Source organism: Xiphophorus maculatus, chromosome 14, assembly GCF_002775205.1.
Source record: "Xiphophorus maculatus strain JP 163 A chromosome 14, X_maculatus-5.0-male, whole genome shotgun sequence".
NCBI lineage: Eukaryota > Metazoa > Chordata > Actinopteri > Cyprinodontiformes > Poeciliidae > Xiphophorus > Xiphophorus maculatus.
In genome coordinates this window covers 2,915,986-2,930,710 of record NC_036456.1, presented here as the reverse complement: position 1 = coordinate 2,930,710, position 14,725 = coordinate 2,915,986, and the positions used below count along the sequence as shown (strand labels likewise).

At 40.8% G+C, this 14,725-nt stretch overlaps 1 protein-coding gene across 3 annotated transcripts in view; it reads left to right on the top strand.

The window, feature by feature from the left end:
• The window catches only part of LOC102231679 (dedicator of cytokinesis protein 11-like), an 88,125-nt gene extending 77,210 nt beyond the window's left edge, over nucleotides 1-10,915 (top strand). For 2 of the 3 annotated variants that reach the window (XM_023346112.1, XM_023346111.1), the window contains 7 exons: nucleotides 40-153; nucleotides 1,150-1,296; nucleotides 1,685-1,895; nucleotides 2,673-2,863; nucleotides 2,989-3,089; nucleotides 3,183-3,321; nucleotides 8,921-10,915. In XM_023346112.1, the coding sequence (XP_023201880.1) occupies nucleotides 40-153; nucleotides 1,150-1,296; nucleotides 1,685-1,895; nucleotides 2,673-2,863; nucleotides 2,989-3,089; nucleotides 3,183-3,321; nucleotides 8,921-9,010 (993 nt within the window). In that variant the 3' untranslated portion in view covers nucleotides 9,011-10,915. Of the gene's footprint in view, nucleotides 1-39; nucleotides 154-1,149; nucleotides 1,297-1,684; nucleotides 1,896-2,672; nucleotides 2,864-2,988; nucleotides 3,090-3,182; nucleotides 3,322-6,252; nucleotides 6,269-8,920 lie in introns of all 3 variants that reach the window. The other variant, XM_023346113.1, reaches the window with a different exon arrangement.
• Nucleotides 10,916-14,725: the final 3,810 nt, after the last annotated feature.

Here is a 14,725-nt window from a genome sequence, read left to right as displayed (position 1 = left end):
CTATAAATGACTTGTTTCTTCTGGTTGGTTGTGTTTCAGAAACTGAGTCGCCTGTATGACACTCTGCACAGAGCCTACAACAAAATCATGGAGGTGATCCAGTCAGGCCGCAGGCTGCTGGGGACGTATTTCAGAGTGGCTTTTTATGGGCAGGTACGTTCTGCTGGGTTTATTCATCCAGGAGAGAGGCTTCAACCTTCAGGAGAAAATGGCACTTTTCGAGTAATCTACCAATTACACTGACGATTAATCGAGTTATCGAATAAAAAAAATTTGATAAAGTAAAACGTTGGTAAATACTGTGATAAGCTTAGAAAACCTTAGAGCTTAGAAAATGCATCTGACTTTTTAAGTCAACCTGGGCAAAAATAAAAACAAATGAAATTGTATTTAATTTAATAAAGATAATAAAGCAGCAGGCTTAGAAAGATGCATGAAAAACTTTTGGTTTACATATTCACCTTCAGTCAATAGACAGAACGCAAAAAGTGGACACGTCCGAGGAAAAGAGGACGTTTGTTATGCTGACTCTTAGCATTCGTCAACAACTCATTGGCAGGAGCGAGAGTGTTGCGCAACGCAAATAATCATCCGTCCGGCACATGGCGCGTTCGCAAAACACCATTTAATGAAGATTCAAGGCAAATTATCTGCCTGAAGGAATTTTAATAATCTGAGTACTTGAAGCAGTCGATGATTTGTTACCTGCAGTGAAACAAGATGGAACCGAAACGGACTGGAACGCCGCTCAGCAAGGAGGAAGCCGAAAACACAGATTACAGTTTTTAAATGCTTACAGGGACGAAGACTTTAGTTTCTGGAGCCAAACTACGTTTTCGGCCATGATTGTTATATTTACAGGCAAAATGAGAGAGCTTGCAAGCTAGAGAACGTTGGGCTGCTTGCGGTATTACAGAGACTGATGCACTTCACAAAGCAACACGAGAAATCAAAAAGTGGAAGTTGAAATCTTGGCATAAGTAGCTCATCTAACTGGAAGCACTTAAAGCCGAGGTTGCGTTCACCGACTCACAGCTGCAAGTTCAATAAACAGACCGATGTTTATCTTGTGGATGTTTATGCTCGTGGAGCATGTTCCCCGCTTTAAAGCGGAGCTAATCCTCAGCGAGCTTCTGTTCTCGTCGACAGGGTTTCTTCGAGGAAGAGGATGGAAAGGAGTACATCTACAAAGAGCCCAAACTCACCGGCCTGTCCGAAATCTCGCAGCGCCTGCTCACCCTCTACGGCGACAAGTTTGGCCCGGAAAACGTCAAGATCATTCAGGACTCCAACAAGGTGCCGGCAGCAAACCGATGGTCACTTTAGTTGGAGAGCTGCAGTCGGAGCTGAAACACAGTCTGGAATGTAAATGATGTGTTTGGCTTTGCAGCCTCACTGCTGTGTTGACTCAGAAAATATCATTAGTCCAAGATAATGCTGGGAAATGTTCTTTCTCCAGCTTGACGAGTCATTATAGAGTCTCAGCTGATAGATTGATTTGATATCTGAGAAGTACCAGTGAGGATTACATGTGATGTTTAAGCCAAATGATTCAACTTTTCACACTTAATTCCTTCATTACGGCTGGAAAGTTGCTTTTGGATGTCGGCGTCTCCCTCCCTCCGCGGCTCTTTGATTCCTTCCACATCTGTTCTTTTCTCAAACCTTCTGGCTGATGTTTCAGGTCAACCCCAAGGAGCTGGACTCCAGGTTCGCCTACGTCCAGGTGACGTTCGTCAAGCCCTACTTCGACGAGAAGGAGGCGCCGGAGAAGAAGACGGACTTCGAGAAGTGCCACAACATCAGGAACTTTGTGTTCGAGACGCCGTACACGCTGTCGGGGAAGAAACACGGCGGCGTGGAGGAGCAGTGCAAGAGGAGGACCGTCCTTACAAGTACGTAAGGAACGCACACACATGCGCACCCTGCATGAAAGTGTGAACTTTTTCACATTTTGTCAAGCTACAACTAAAAAGAAGATAAATAAATATTCAGTTGTTAGAGGTATAAGTCTGAAAAATATGACATAGTAAGAGCAAAAGCTAGATTTTTGTACCGTATTTTTCGGACTATAAGCCGCTACATTTTTCCCCACACTTTGAACCAGGCGGCTTATTTATATTTTTAAAAAAAACCTCAGCAAGATTTCTAGCAGGGTAGCTCGGTATCGTCATTATGTTGATGTGTCACATTAACTAAAATACATCAGTTTTTTTTTTTATTGAAACAAAAGGTGAGGATGGTGCAGTCAGGCTGCTGTTTGTTTTGCTTTCAGTCCTGAAGTCACCATCAGATCGACATTAATTATGCATTTGTTTTCATTGTTATTGGGATGATAAAGGGAAACAAAAACCATCAACAGCGAAAGTTGGACGAGTCGTCAAAATCATAATGCTTTAACACCTGGGGCGCGTGGCGTGTGATGTGGAACATTAGCGTGAGCGGCTGGTAGCCGGGTTCTCTGGAGCAGCACCAAAGCCCTGCAGGCCTCTGCATTGTCTCCGTTTCCTAGCAATGACACTCCTTCTGTTTTCCTCCCTGCAGCCTCCGATACCAGCTGGGGGGAAAAATGATGCTTTTGTTTGTTTGCTTGTTTTAAAAATTTTTTTTGCTCGTTTTGCCACATTTGCATGCATGATTCATCGGGGCTTTGCGTGCGCTCTCGTCCCCAGCCGCCAACACCTTCCCGTACGTGAAAAAGCGCATCGAGGTGAAGGGGGAGAGGCAGGTGGAGCTGAAGCCCGTGGACGTGGCCATCGACGAGATGAGGGCGCGCACGGCCGAGCTGACCAAGCTCTGCTCCAGCCAGGAAGTGGACATGATCCAGCTGCAGCTCAAGCTGCAGGGCTGCGTCTCAGTGCAGGTACCGCCGCCTCACAGCCCCGGGCCCCACGGGGGCCCACACCGTCCCCTGTCCTGTGTTCAACTTGTGCACATAAAGAGGCTGTTCAGAGGTCAGTGACAGGGAAGAGTTGTGTTCCGCTGCAGGTGAATGCAGGCCCCATGGCGTACGCCCGGGCCTTCCTGGACGACAGCAAGTCCAACTCATCCGGCAGTAAGAAAGTCAAAGAGCTCAAGGAGGTTTTCAGGTAAACATCTGCCGAAAGAGATGAATCAAATAGGCTTCAGATTTATCATTATTTTTGTTAAAGTTTATGTTTTGCTCTTTTCTTTGTCTGCAGGCATTTTGTGGAGGCGTGCAGCATGGCGCTAGACATTAACGAGCGGATCATCAAGGAGGACCAGTTCGAGTATCACGAGGGCCTGAAGTCCAACTTCAAGGACATGGTGAAGGAGCTGTCTGACATCATCCATGAACAGGTAACCTGGGAGCGAGCTGGGAAATGGGGCCACACTTTCTTTATTCATATCTGAAAGTATGAAGCTCTTGTGTGTAGAAGCTGTTAGTCACACAGGTTACATCAGAGGAACAGAGGCATTCCTTATTATTTCTACCTTATCTGGATTCTTTGAATCTTGATAAGTTTGTAAAATCCAGACATGGCCTGAGAACAGGGCAGCAATGAGGAACACAAGTAATGAAGAGATGGATTGTAAAAGGAGAGACTTAGTTAAATGCTTAATAATTTGTACTTATTGAGCATTTAGATTTTATGCAAGTGAAAAAAATAATGATAAAAATGGTGGAATGAACCAATAAAATGGAGATACAGGTACAGGGTGTCCATGCATCCTTACAAAGTATAGACTCATAACTAAATGTAAGCTGGCCTTAAATACATTAATCACAGAACTTACATTTTGTTAACAGGACTAATTAATCTCATTTAATTTTCATATGTTGTTTGTTTTTTTGTGCGACTTTTCTGTCAAGCAAATGTTTGAGTCGCGTACAGAAGCTGTGGATAGATAGTACCTAATATGTCCCTGCTAGCAAGCTAGCTAGAAGAAGAGAAGTACTGTTAGTTTTGAATAATCCAAGTAATGAAGTGACATCTTGCAGAAGCTGAGAATTAGTTGAAGTTTGGAATTTGTACTTATTAGAAACCTATTTAACTTTTGAAATTTTATGCAAGCTTCCAATAAAAAGAGGTGGAATGAGCCTTTTTTGTTTTTAGCTAAGTGTTCAACGTGTTGAGGCTACATAGCTAAAAGTAAAGTAGTACTTCTAGTTATGCAGTTTTGGGGAGAAGCAGGTGGAGCAGAAGCAAATAAAAAATTTGAGACACAAGTAAACATGTAAACATTAGCTGATGTACTAGCAGAAAAAAAACACAAAAGTTGTTTTTCAAATAGAGACGCAGCGATCAACTGATCAAAGATCAGAATCGAATTGTTTCCCCTCAGTGTGCAAAAGATGACTTCCTCTCTCAAAGAACCTGCAGCACATTTTGATTTTCTTTACCATCTTAAAGATTTTAGGAAAGATTCCACACACCGATTCCAAGAAATGTACGTTTTTCTGACATATTTATCTTATGGATACTTCATTTAGATTTTGAAAATATTTTGAAATTCAAACTTTTTTGTGAATTAGCAATTCACAATACATCTGCACTACTATTGGTATCGGACGATTGTAGCGCCATTTTTTTTAGCATATCAGTTTAACAATGTTAATATTAATACCGGCCCAAATTTTCATATTGATCAAGTTGGTATACATCACATTTCAGGCACCTCACAATGCTTTTCATCATAAAAACATAAAACAGTAATAAAATAAACGGGGAAAGGAGAACAAACTCAAACCAGAAGTTTGGTGTAAATATGAAGATGCTTACGGAATTAAGAAATCAACTTTTGTCATTTAAAAGGCTGTTTTTTTAAAATACATATAAATACAGTTTTCTCGCCTGCAGACAGTTTCCTCTGATGTCAGTTTCTCAAAAGTCGGATTAGGCAAGGCGTTGCAAAACAGCAGTCGTGATCACGCGAATCATCCTGCTGGCTTCATCATCTCTGATGTCCCACAGGCTGCAAGTCAGATATTCTGAGAAGAAAGTGTAAGGTTGAATTATGAGAAAGAATATAAACAATTTAGATTCTTGTTAAGCCGATTCGCAGTGTGATTCAGCGGAGAACCTGAGAAATGATCAAATTCGACACTTTGAACATCAGCCGATGTTTTTCAGGTTTGAGACAGCGCGAGATTTTTAATCCACATTCCTTCGTTTCCTCATATATTGGGGTCAGATTTTTAGTTACTTTCCACATGATCATCTTCCACCCCGAGACGATCGCTAACCAGAGTTGCAGAAGAACGGTGCAGGCTTCCTGCCATCTGAAAACGTTTGGTTTGATTAAGAAAGAAAGCGGTGACGGTAGCACCAGTCACAACCGGTCCACTCAGATTTCTTTTGTTTTCTGAAGAAAAGCTGATGCAACTCCAGACGTCAGGAAACGGATCTTCAGGAAACACGATCCACACCTGCTGCCAACGCGCCAAACAAATGTTCTGGAACTGGAAGAAGAGATATCTGGGGGGAAAAAAAATCTCATCTCTGTGGACGGAGCCACGCTGCAAACGGACATGCGAAGTCGCAGTTGGCACCTCCGACTGCAAGCCGAGGCGTTTGACAAGCCGAGCTCGGCCTAATTACACGCCGAGAGATGGAATCAGATAATAATGTGTAAACTGAGAGATAAAAAAAAAAGCTACGATTTTTTGGGAATGCTAAGCTAACAGTAGCATTGATCAGATTCTCCACCTGAGCTGTGGATGTCTGCAGCTCCTCCCGTGTGTCAGATTATCGGTTTATAAACTAACCCTCAACTTCCTCCCTGACTGAAAGTAAATGCGTTCCTCAGTTTTAAAATTTTTATCTGTAAAAAAACAACAACAAAAAAAGAAAAGTTGAAAAGCGTGTATGTACAGTATATGATATAGAACTGAAATGAAGCAAACGTGATTCGGTAACATGATGAAACATCCAGTCGGCTCGTCGGGGCGTTCGCTCCGGCTGCTCATAATCGGAGTCCAGCCGACTCCTAATGACCCGCGACGGGAATCTGTGGTTCACTCGGCATCCAGGAATGATTGGAAACTGAATTTCCTCTTGACTGCTTCCTGGAAACAAATGATGCGCTTCATCATATCAGATGGCTCGCACAATGTCTTCTTTTGTGCTTAAAATCCCGGCGAGTCGGATTCCACTAATGACAAGCGAGGCCGTAATGAGATTAAAGCTGAGATTGTGAGTTTGTGTACGTTTTTGGTTGGGTGCAGTGTGTGTGATTTACTTCCTACTAACTAGTTTTCTTTCTTCTCTCCACCGTGCTGGCCTTTAGCTTTAAGGAAAAGCAGGTAATGGCTGTTTTGACAGTTTCATCCTTTCATTCAGACACCAACTATAATTTTGCACCCCCTTTTATTCCCATTCATCTAGTTGAAATAAAGATGCGTAATCGTTTACAAGGCAGGCACGTCACCTTAAAGGGGCAGTATCATGTAACGTCGACTTTTTTGAGCTTCACATCATATTATGTTACTCCCTCAGCATAAACATAAACATACCTTCTTTCATGCATGTTTGAGAAATCCTTGTATCTCCCATGGCAACCATTCAGCTGTGACTCATTCAGCTGTGACTCCTTCAGACTAGCCAGCAGCAATTAGCAAACAGCTAAGACACAATCTCCAGGCATTTGATTATAAAGTCAGATTTTGTTTTAGTCATATTTGATATATGTATCATTTTTATAACAACTGAAGGTAACATAGTTACTCGAATGTGCTCTAAAATGGCACCAAATGCCTGGAAAACACATCGTACTGCCCCTTTAAATGACAGTCTGTGAGCAGAGAGTGGTAGAGCTCAGCTGTTTTAGTTCAGCTCATTCACGTGCAAAGATCTTCACCTGGCACAGATAGATGGAAAGTTGTTTTGGCATACTTAGATTCCACTTGGCTTCCTTCTGCGACGAGCCAATCGGATCGCTCGCTCCGATAAACGAAAGCAGCGGATCGCGGTGCGACAGCAGTGGCGCTCAGAGTGACAAAAAACAAAAAAAAAAGAGATGCAAATGAGACGCCTTTAATCAAATCACCATCACATTTGCTCTCCGGGTTTCGGGTTTGAATATTTCCATACTCACAAATACCCATAACATTGCTGTGTTGTGTTTTTTTTTTGTTGTTTTTTTTTAAAGCAAAAATGCTTTGCTTACATTCTGCAGCAAAGCAGGCTGGCTGTAAAAACGACACCTGGCCGGCTGCCATCAATGGCGTCTCTGTGCCTCCAGTCACGCAACCGTACCAGCACAACCTGTCTGCTCACTCCTCACATGACAGGCTGCTGGTCTGCAGCGAACATGCAGATTTAACACTTCATTCTGCTTTTCTACCGTCTCGCACCTTGATATAAATACATTTTGTAAATACTTTTTTTTTTTTTCTTTTTTCGTCTTTTCTAATACGTTTGCGCTGCAAAAACATCAAATCTTATCCAGCATCTTTTGGTCTAGTTTCTAGTGCAAGGATCTAAGCACGCTTGGAATAAGACGAAACTAACTTTAAACATAACTGTTCAGCAAGATAAAGGAGATGCTTTTACATCACTAATTTTGTAATTTTGATGAAAAAGTACTAGTTCTACTAGCAGATTATTTAACTTGTAGAAAGACATTTTTTTTACCCAAGTTATAAGTGAGAAATTGGAACTAGTACTTTTAGTACTTTCACTAGTTCTTTGCACATTAAGCTGAGTTTATTATTAGTTCACACGTTTTCCAACTAAGGAAACCCAGCATATTGCACGGAGTCACTGACTCTTCCTGGAGGAGAACGTAGAAACAGGAGTCAACCGCCTGAATCGTGTCGTTAGCCGAGCATGCAGTGGAGAGAAAAAACTCCCCTCTAACAGGAAGAAACCTCCAGCAGAACCAGAACCTGGCTCAGTACAATCAGCCATCTGCAACAACCAACTGGAGGTTTGAGAAGACAGAGCAGAATTCACGAGAAGAAACAGATGAGCTGATGTAGGATTATTTTTGATGTTTGTGAAAGTAAAAAGTTAATAGCAGGACAGGAAGGATGATTAGTTGACAGCAGCTTTATGTCGGCCAGGAAGGAATGTAGTGGCAGGCCAGACGTAGCGTCTATTGGAGGGAAAGAAAATGAGAGAAAATATGAAGTTACCAATTGAAATAACACCAAGTAAGGCCAACTGGAGAGTAGTAGGACAAGAAAGTGAGGAAAAACGGTCAGTTTGTCCTCCGGCAGCCTCAGCCTATAGCAGCATAACTACCGATAAGTCAGCATACCAGATCCAAGAGGACGAAGCTCTCCAACTCATCAAGGCTGATTCTGGAACCGATTCATCAGGGCAACGCTAAACCTTCAGCCCTGATAGAAATGTATTCAAAGTCCAGAAAACCAACCAATTTAAATGAGCTCAAACAATTCTGATCAGATTATTCCGGTATCCTACCAGGATTCTGCCAGTAGTTTGTTGACGGCTACAAAAAGTCGTTTCCCTTCAACTTGCTAGCAGACGTCATGCCAATGTGTGCTTAGATATATATCTATGTCAATGTGTGCATATATATATATAGATATATATAGATATATATCTATATATATCTATATATCTATATATATAGATACATATATATATATGTGTGTGTGTGTGTGTGTGTGATTTTTCCCTATGTGTGGGTCAAAGAAAAATGTGCAGATCCAGATCCGGTTTTGTTTTTAATGCGTAGAGGGATTCCACCCAGGACAAAGATCAAATGCATCGTTAAAGATCCCAAACGCTCCGACAGCGAAGCCAATCAGTGGATCAGAATCAAACCTCATCGATCCCATCTCTCCTTTCATCCTGGCCTGTGGTGACCCAAGTCCCACTGTAGTGCATCCCATCTAATCCGCCCATGCAGCTCTATGTGTGTGTGTGTGTGTGTGAGAGAGAGAGAGAGCTTCCTTTTAATTGTGTGTTTCCTCTTCACCCATCAGATCTACCAGGAGGACATGATGCGGTCGCTGCTGCAGAACTCCCTCCATGTTTTCCGTGCCATCAGCGGGACGTCCACAGACATGAGCTGACCTCAAACACTCGGCCCCCTTCTCCAGCCCCCCTCTGTGTTCTCACAGCCCGCCCCGCCCCTCCAAACATAATGTTTACCCTTCCACATTTCCCTTAAGGTTGTAAACTGGGCGATAACGGGAGCAGCTGCTTGCCAAGAAGCCGCCCTTCCCTTCGTATCTCTCTGTCTGACGTGCAAAGGAATCTGTGAGGCAAAAAAAAATCAAAAATAAAACCTAGCATGGTGGAGGGGTTGGATATTCACATCACAATGAGCAGTATTTCTCAGAATGTATAGAAACAAAAGCTGGGCTTGAATGTGTGCATGTCAGATAAAGCTGATGGACTCCAGACTCTTCTCCCGCCTCATGGAAGGGGGCGTGGCCCCGAGGATCTATGCAGAACCTCTCTCTCTGTCCCGCCGTCACCGTTTCCTACAGGAGAGCGCTTCTTCTTTTAAAGCCGCTTTTATTTTAGCCGCACTTCACCGTTTCCTGTTTTCACCCTCTTTTATTTCTTTCACGCCAAGTTGAAAAAACACAAGCAGCTCCATTGTGACAGGCTGTAAAAGCGAAAGCATCAGGATGTGATGCAAAGTGTTTGGGATTTTATTTTATTATTTTTCAAATGCGACAGCGCGTTCCAGCCACGTCGGGGGGAAGAAAGTTGCACTGCGGGTCAGAAAGGTGCCTTGTGTTTCTACACTGTCAACAACAGGAAGCGTTTGACTCCTGATAAATGCTCACAGGTCCAAGAGTTCTTCCAACTTTGTATGCCTAGATGCTGAATTCTTGGGTCTGGACTTTGACTGGGTCATTCTAACACACAAATACATTTAAATGTAATCTGTTCTGCCGTGTGACCATGAGACCTTCCACATGTCTCCTGTGGCCCCCGACTGAGTCCAGGCGACAGGCGCTGGGTTTTATTTAGGGAGTATCAGGCTGATGAAAATACTTTATCTTCCACCTAACAAATATGTTCTACTTTGTGAATCCTGATGAAATACATGACAAAATGTGTGAAAGTTAAAGATGTGTTTTAATTGTGCACCGATTGCAGTTTTCTGGCTGATCGCCGATTTTTAAAAGCCTGACCTGCTGATTCCATTTTTAGCTCAAACTGATTTTTTTTTTTTTTTGGTCTTTAAAGTTGCTAAAGTTAGCTATAAAGCTAAGCCAGCGACAATGGAGTGACTGTTGTTAGCCGCACACGTTCAGACGAGATATGATGGGCTGTATGTATCGACCAATCACAGATCACCTGGAATTAAGGAAATGGGGCCAATTTATCTGTCCAACCCTTTATCTGTCATAGGAAAAGGAAACTTCAGCTTCTTGCCAAGGTGTATTAGCTGTGTAGCAATGCTGATGAAAACATTTTTTTTTTTTTTTTATATAAAACTATGCTGTAAGGATTTTTTTTTTTAAAGCAAGGCAATAAGTAAAGACTAATAAAAGATACCAGAGCTTTAATTCTTTAAACAAAATAAATAAAAGCTGTGTGATAATATTTACTCGTTAAAGAGCTCCTCTCATCTACGTTTAGATCTGGTGCCTTCACACTCTGCCTTCAGGAAGAAAAAAACAAACAAACAGAAAACCTCCTCTAACTCGACTAATAGACGTCATCGCGGGTCGGTTCGGTTATTCCAAGTATTTCACAAGTGCTACACTGAAACGAGCAAATAGATGATTAATATTTAAGACGATGTGTACATAAACTGTTGACATGATGTAAATTCAATTCTGTATCCATGTATGTTTGTATGTATGTATGATATTTTATAGCTGCATACAAAATCTGTCTTAGCAAAGACTTTTGTTCTTATCTTTTTAGTTTTATTGCATTATTTACAAAAGGTGCAGCTGCTTGTCAAGTTTACTTTGTAAAGCTTTTTTCCCAATAAAACCTGAAAATATTGATTATGCAGATTTATGTCTATTTATGATTTTTGCAGCAACAACGGCCTTTTATTTCAATAGTAAATACACGAACACAAGGGGTAGCATTACAGGTACATAGGAAAAAATTAGAGATCGTGAAAGAGTTCCATTTTTTTGCCACTTATTTCAGAAAGTTGATTATATAGAAATTTAAAGACTTTATTTCTTGTAATTTTGATGATAATAAGAATCCAAATGATGTGATGAACTTATATGACATGGTCATGCACACACCCACCATATGTCCAGGTAATGTTTGTTTCATGATTAACAAAATATTAGTATTTTCATAATTTATTCTCCGTTCCATTGTCCATATTTTGTTTCCATCCATCCTTTCTAATGCTCTTGTTTTGATGGAGTCAGTAAGCACTAAGTGACCATATTTTGATTTCCAAAAACTTGGCCCAGTCCTGAAACAATCAGCATCAGAATTGGCCGCTATGATCATTTTTGAACATATTTGTATCAGTTCGTTTAGTAAAACTGGTCCGATATTGGCAACTGATACTTATTTTCATCTTGTTGCCGTTTATGTATTTCAGGAGGGGCTTGGCCACGACATATGACATTGGTAATTACTGCCAAAACAGTAACATATTAATAACAGATGGCAATATCGGCCCAAGTGTTTATGTCGGTGCATCCCTAATACTTGCTCTAGTGTAGCTTAGAAAATTAACCAGTAGCAATAATAGCTCGCTTTTATTTTTGTCTTATTTTTCTCAACCTGGACAAAAATAACACAAAAATCTGAAATTATATTCAATGACATAATAAAAATGGAAAGTAGCAGTCTCATAAAAACACTTAAAAAAAAAAAGAAGTAATCTTTAGTTTTTGTATTCATCTCTTGGTTGGTTAAACAGATGAACTCTCACTTTGCACAGCCTTTTTATAGCTTTCGTGTCCAACTGAGTGACGGGATCTTGTCACACACAGAAACGCGTGTGCCAGACATCTGCTTGGTGCTCTCCGCCACCCATTTGTTGCGAACAGGACAATATGGCGGACCTTTTCATCGATCAAAGAAACCCCTCTCAGGTCAACCGGGCAGAATGTGAAATGGCGGTCTGTCCGGGGAAAAAGAGGATGTTTGGTCAAAAGTTATTAATCACAAACTTTCTGACATTTGATTGCAAAAGCATTTAGGAAGTCTCTACCATTTTGAAATAATGCTTGTGGCTGAACTTTAGGCTCCCAGAAAAAAAAAGAGAAACCATGACAAAATGATCTACGTGATTTGCAAGCACTGTCAGGATGCCACAAATGGCTAACTGCTAAATATGTTTCCACCAGCGCTAAGCTGAAGGGCCAACTCTAAAATACTTTGATTAAACCTGGACTGAATTCCTACATATTAAAAGACTTTTCTTTAAGACCCTGTTTGTGATTTGTGAAATTCTTTTATATAGGGAAATGTAAAGTTTGCCCCAAAATATCACTTTATGTCATCTTGTTGTGAACTTAACACTGGGTCTTGTGGGTCTTTATCTGCAGAAGTCGCCCCATTCACAGCCATGTCAGTGAACAAGGACTGCACTACCCACATAAAACTAAAGAGACTGGAAAAACTCTAAATCCCAGAATGCACAGTATTACCTCTTTTCAAAACAATTCCCAGGAAAGAGTAGTCCCAGAGACATTAAGGTATTGGTTAAACATGACAATGACAAGCTAAATTAAGCCTTTATAAAAATTTGCAAAGAAAACAGGATTATATACAATGATATAGTTTAAGTTGGTAAAATATTCTGGCCCACACTCCAGCACAGCAGATGGCAATAATGCATCTAAACACTGGATGTCACCTGCCATAAGATCTTACAAGAAGAAGAAGGAGTCCCAGCTGGAATCCCCTCCACATCACAACTCTGCCCAGTAGCATGTTCCTTCCATGGGAACAGCTTGAACTCGCTGGCCAGTAAAAGACTGCATCTTTGAAGAACCCTCCAAATGAAAGTACAGTCTGCTGTTTGTGTATCCGGTTGACTGAACCCTGCTTGCCTGAGCTCCTGCAGAATGAATTATACGTTCCCTAAGAAGGGATGATGTCAGTTTCCTCTCTGCTGCCCTGTGAGAAGAAGTATTACTGATTAGACTTTAAAAATTATGTAGCTTTATGTTATTAATGCTAAAGTTTAATCAGTAATACGTTTATAACAAATTTATGTCATCATGATTTCTTGGTTAATGTCAAGATGTCATAACAAAGACATTTTGAATAATGTCAACTTTGTATTAAAAGTGTCATGATTTACCGAAAGACACTTTATGACAACAGTCATAAATATTCATGAAGACTTACTCATGTTCATGACAGGTGTTATGTGATGTTTATGACATTATCATGACAGTCTTATTCACAACCCCTCAAATAAAGCGTTACCTTAATTCCTGATGATCCAGTGTTGCCCTGACTTGGTAGATCAAAATTACTCACGTTGTTAATAATTGCCTTTGACATTTACTGGTTGTTACATAATAGCCAAGCTGAACGTATTGCTGAGCAATGAGCCACCAAAAAAACTGAACCCATTGCACTTCTGCTTTCAGGCAGATTATTGTGTGAAGCATAGACAAAATACCTGTTTACACTAAAATCCCCTGCTTTTCTGGTTCTGCTGTCATCTACGTTGTTGATTTCTAAACCCGTCTGAGGAACTTCCTTGTTTGTTCCCGTGCAGACACAATACGGTGCGTGTGCATGGGGACACTCAACTGTGATCGACGAAATGTTCAAACAGAACAAAAATACAGCAAAGACCAAAAGTTTGGACACACCTTTCTAATTCAATGGGTTTTCTTTATTTTCATGACTATTTATAAGGCAATAAATCCCACTTATTAACCTGACAGGACAGGTTGACCTATGAAGTGAAAACCATTTCAGGTGACGACCTCTTGAAGCTCATCAAGAAAATGCAGAGTGTGTGCAAAGCTACTTTGTTGCTACTTTGAAGAAACTAGAATATAAGGGGTATTTTCAGTTGTTTTACACTTTTTTGTTTAGTGCATATTTCCACATGTGTTATTCATAGTTTGATGCCTTCAGTTTGAATCTACAATGTCAATAGTCATAAAAATAAAGGAAAGTCATTGCATTAAAAGGCGTGTCCAAACTTTTGGTCTGTACTGTAATTGCAGCTTAAAATGCAATGCATCTGATGAAGGAATGTGGCGAGGTAGGTTTAGCTGTCTTGTCTTGTTAGACAGACGTACTGTTTTCTACGAGCTGATTCTACAGTTATTGTTAAATGTCTTTGTTAAAGATGCTTTATCAATATCTATGTACTTAGATTTGTAGATGCCTTTGGGTTCAGCAGTAGAGTCAATTGTGTGATTTTCCAAAAAAATAAAATAAATGTAGGTAAACATTTGGTTACCCATTCCATCGTCTCTTTTCTTCCCTCACATGGTTTCCTTGCTTGTGTGCAATTTTCCCCACTGTTTTCTTTATACCATGTCCTTCTTTTTTTATTTCTCCCTCTTGTTCTGACCTTCCTTTTGACCTCAGCCTTATAATACCTTCCTGCTCTTTTTTTTATTTGTTTGTCCCCCCCCTCCCCTCACCTCCCCCCTTCCTTCTACTCTTTCTGTCATTTTTGATGAAGTAGATTTGCCAAGTTCATAATTTACTGATCCACTTGTTTCTCGTGACTCAGTTTACAGTAAAGTGTCGTGAAAGTCATTTATGGCGTCGTTCTAACTATACATTACGGTCTGGAATCAGTCTGGAACAGAAGTGACTCTTAAATAAACTTGGTGCAACAATCTGCTGCTTGGAAA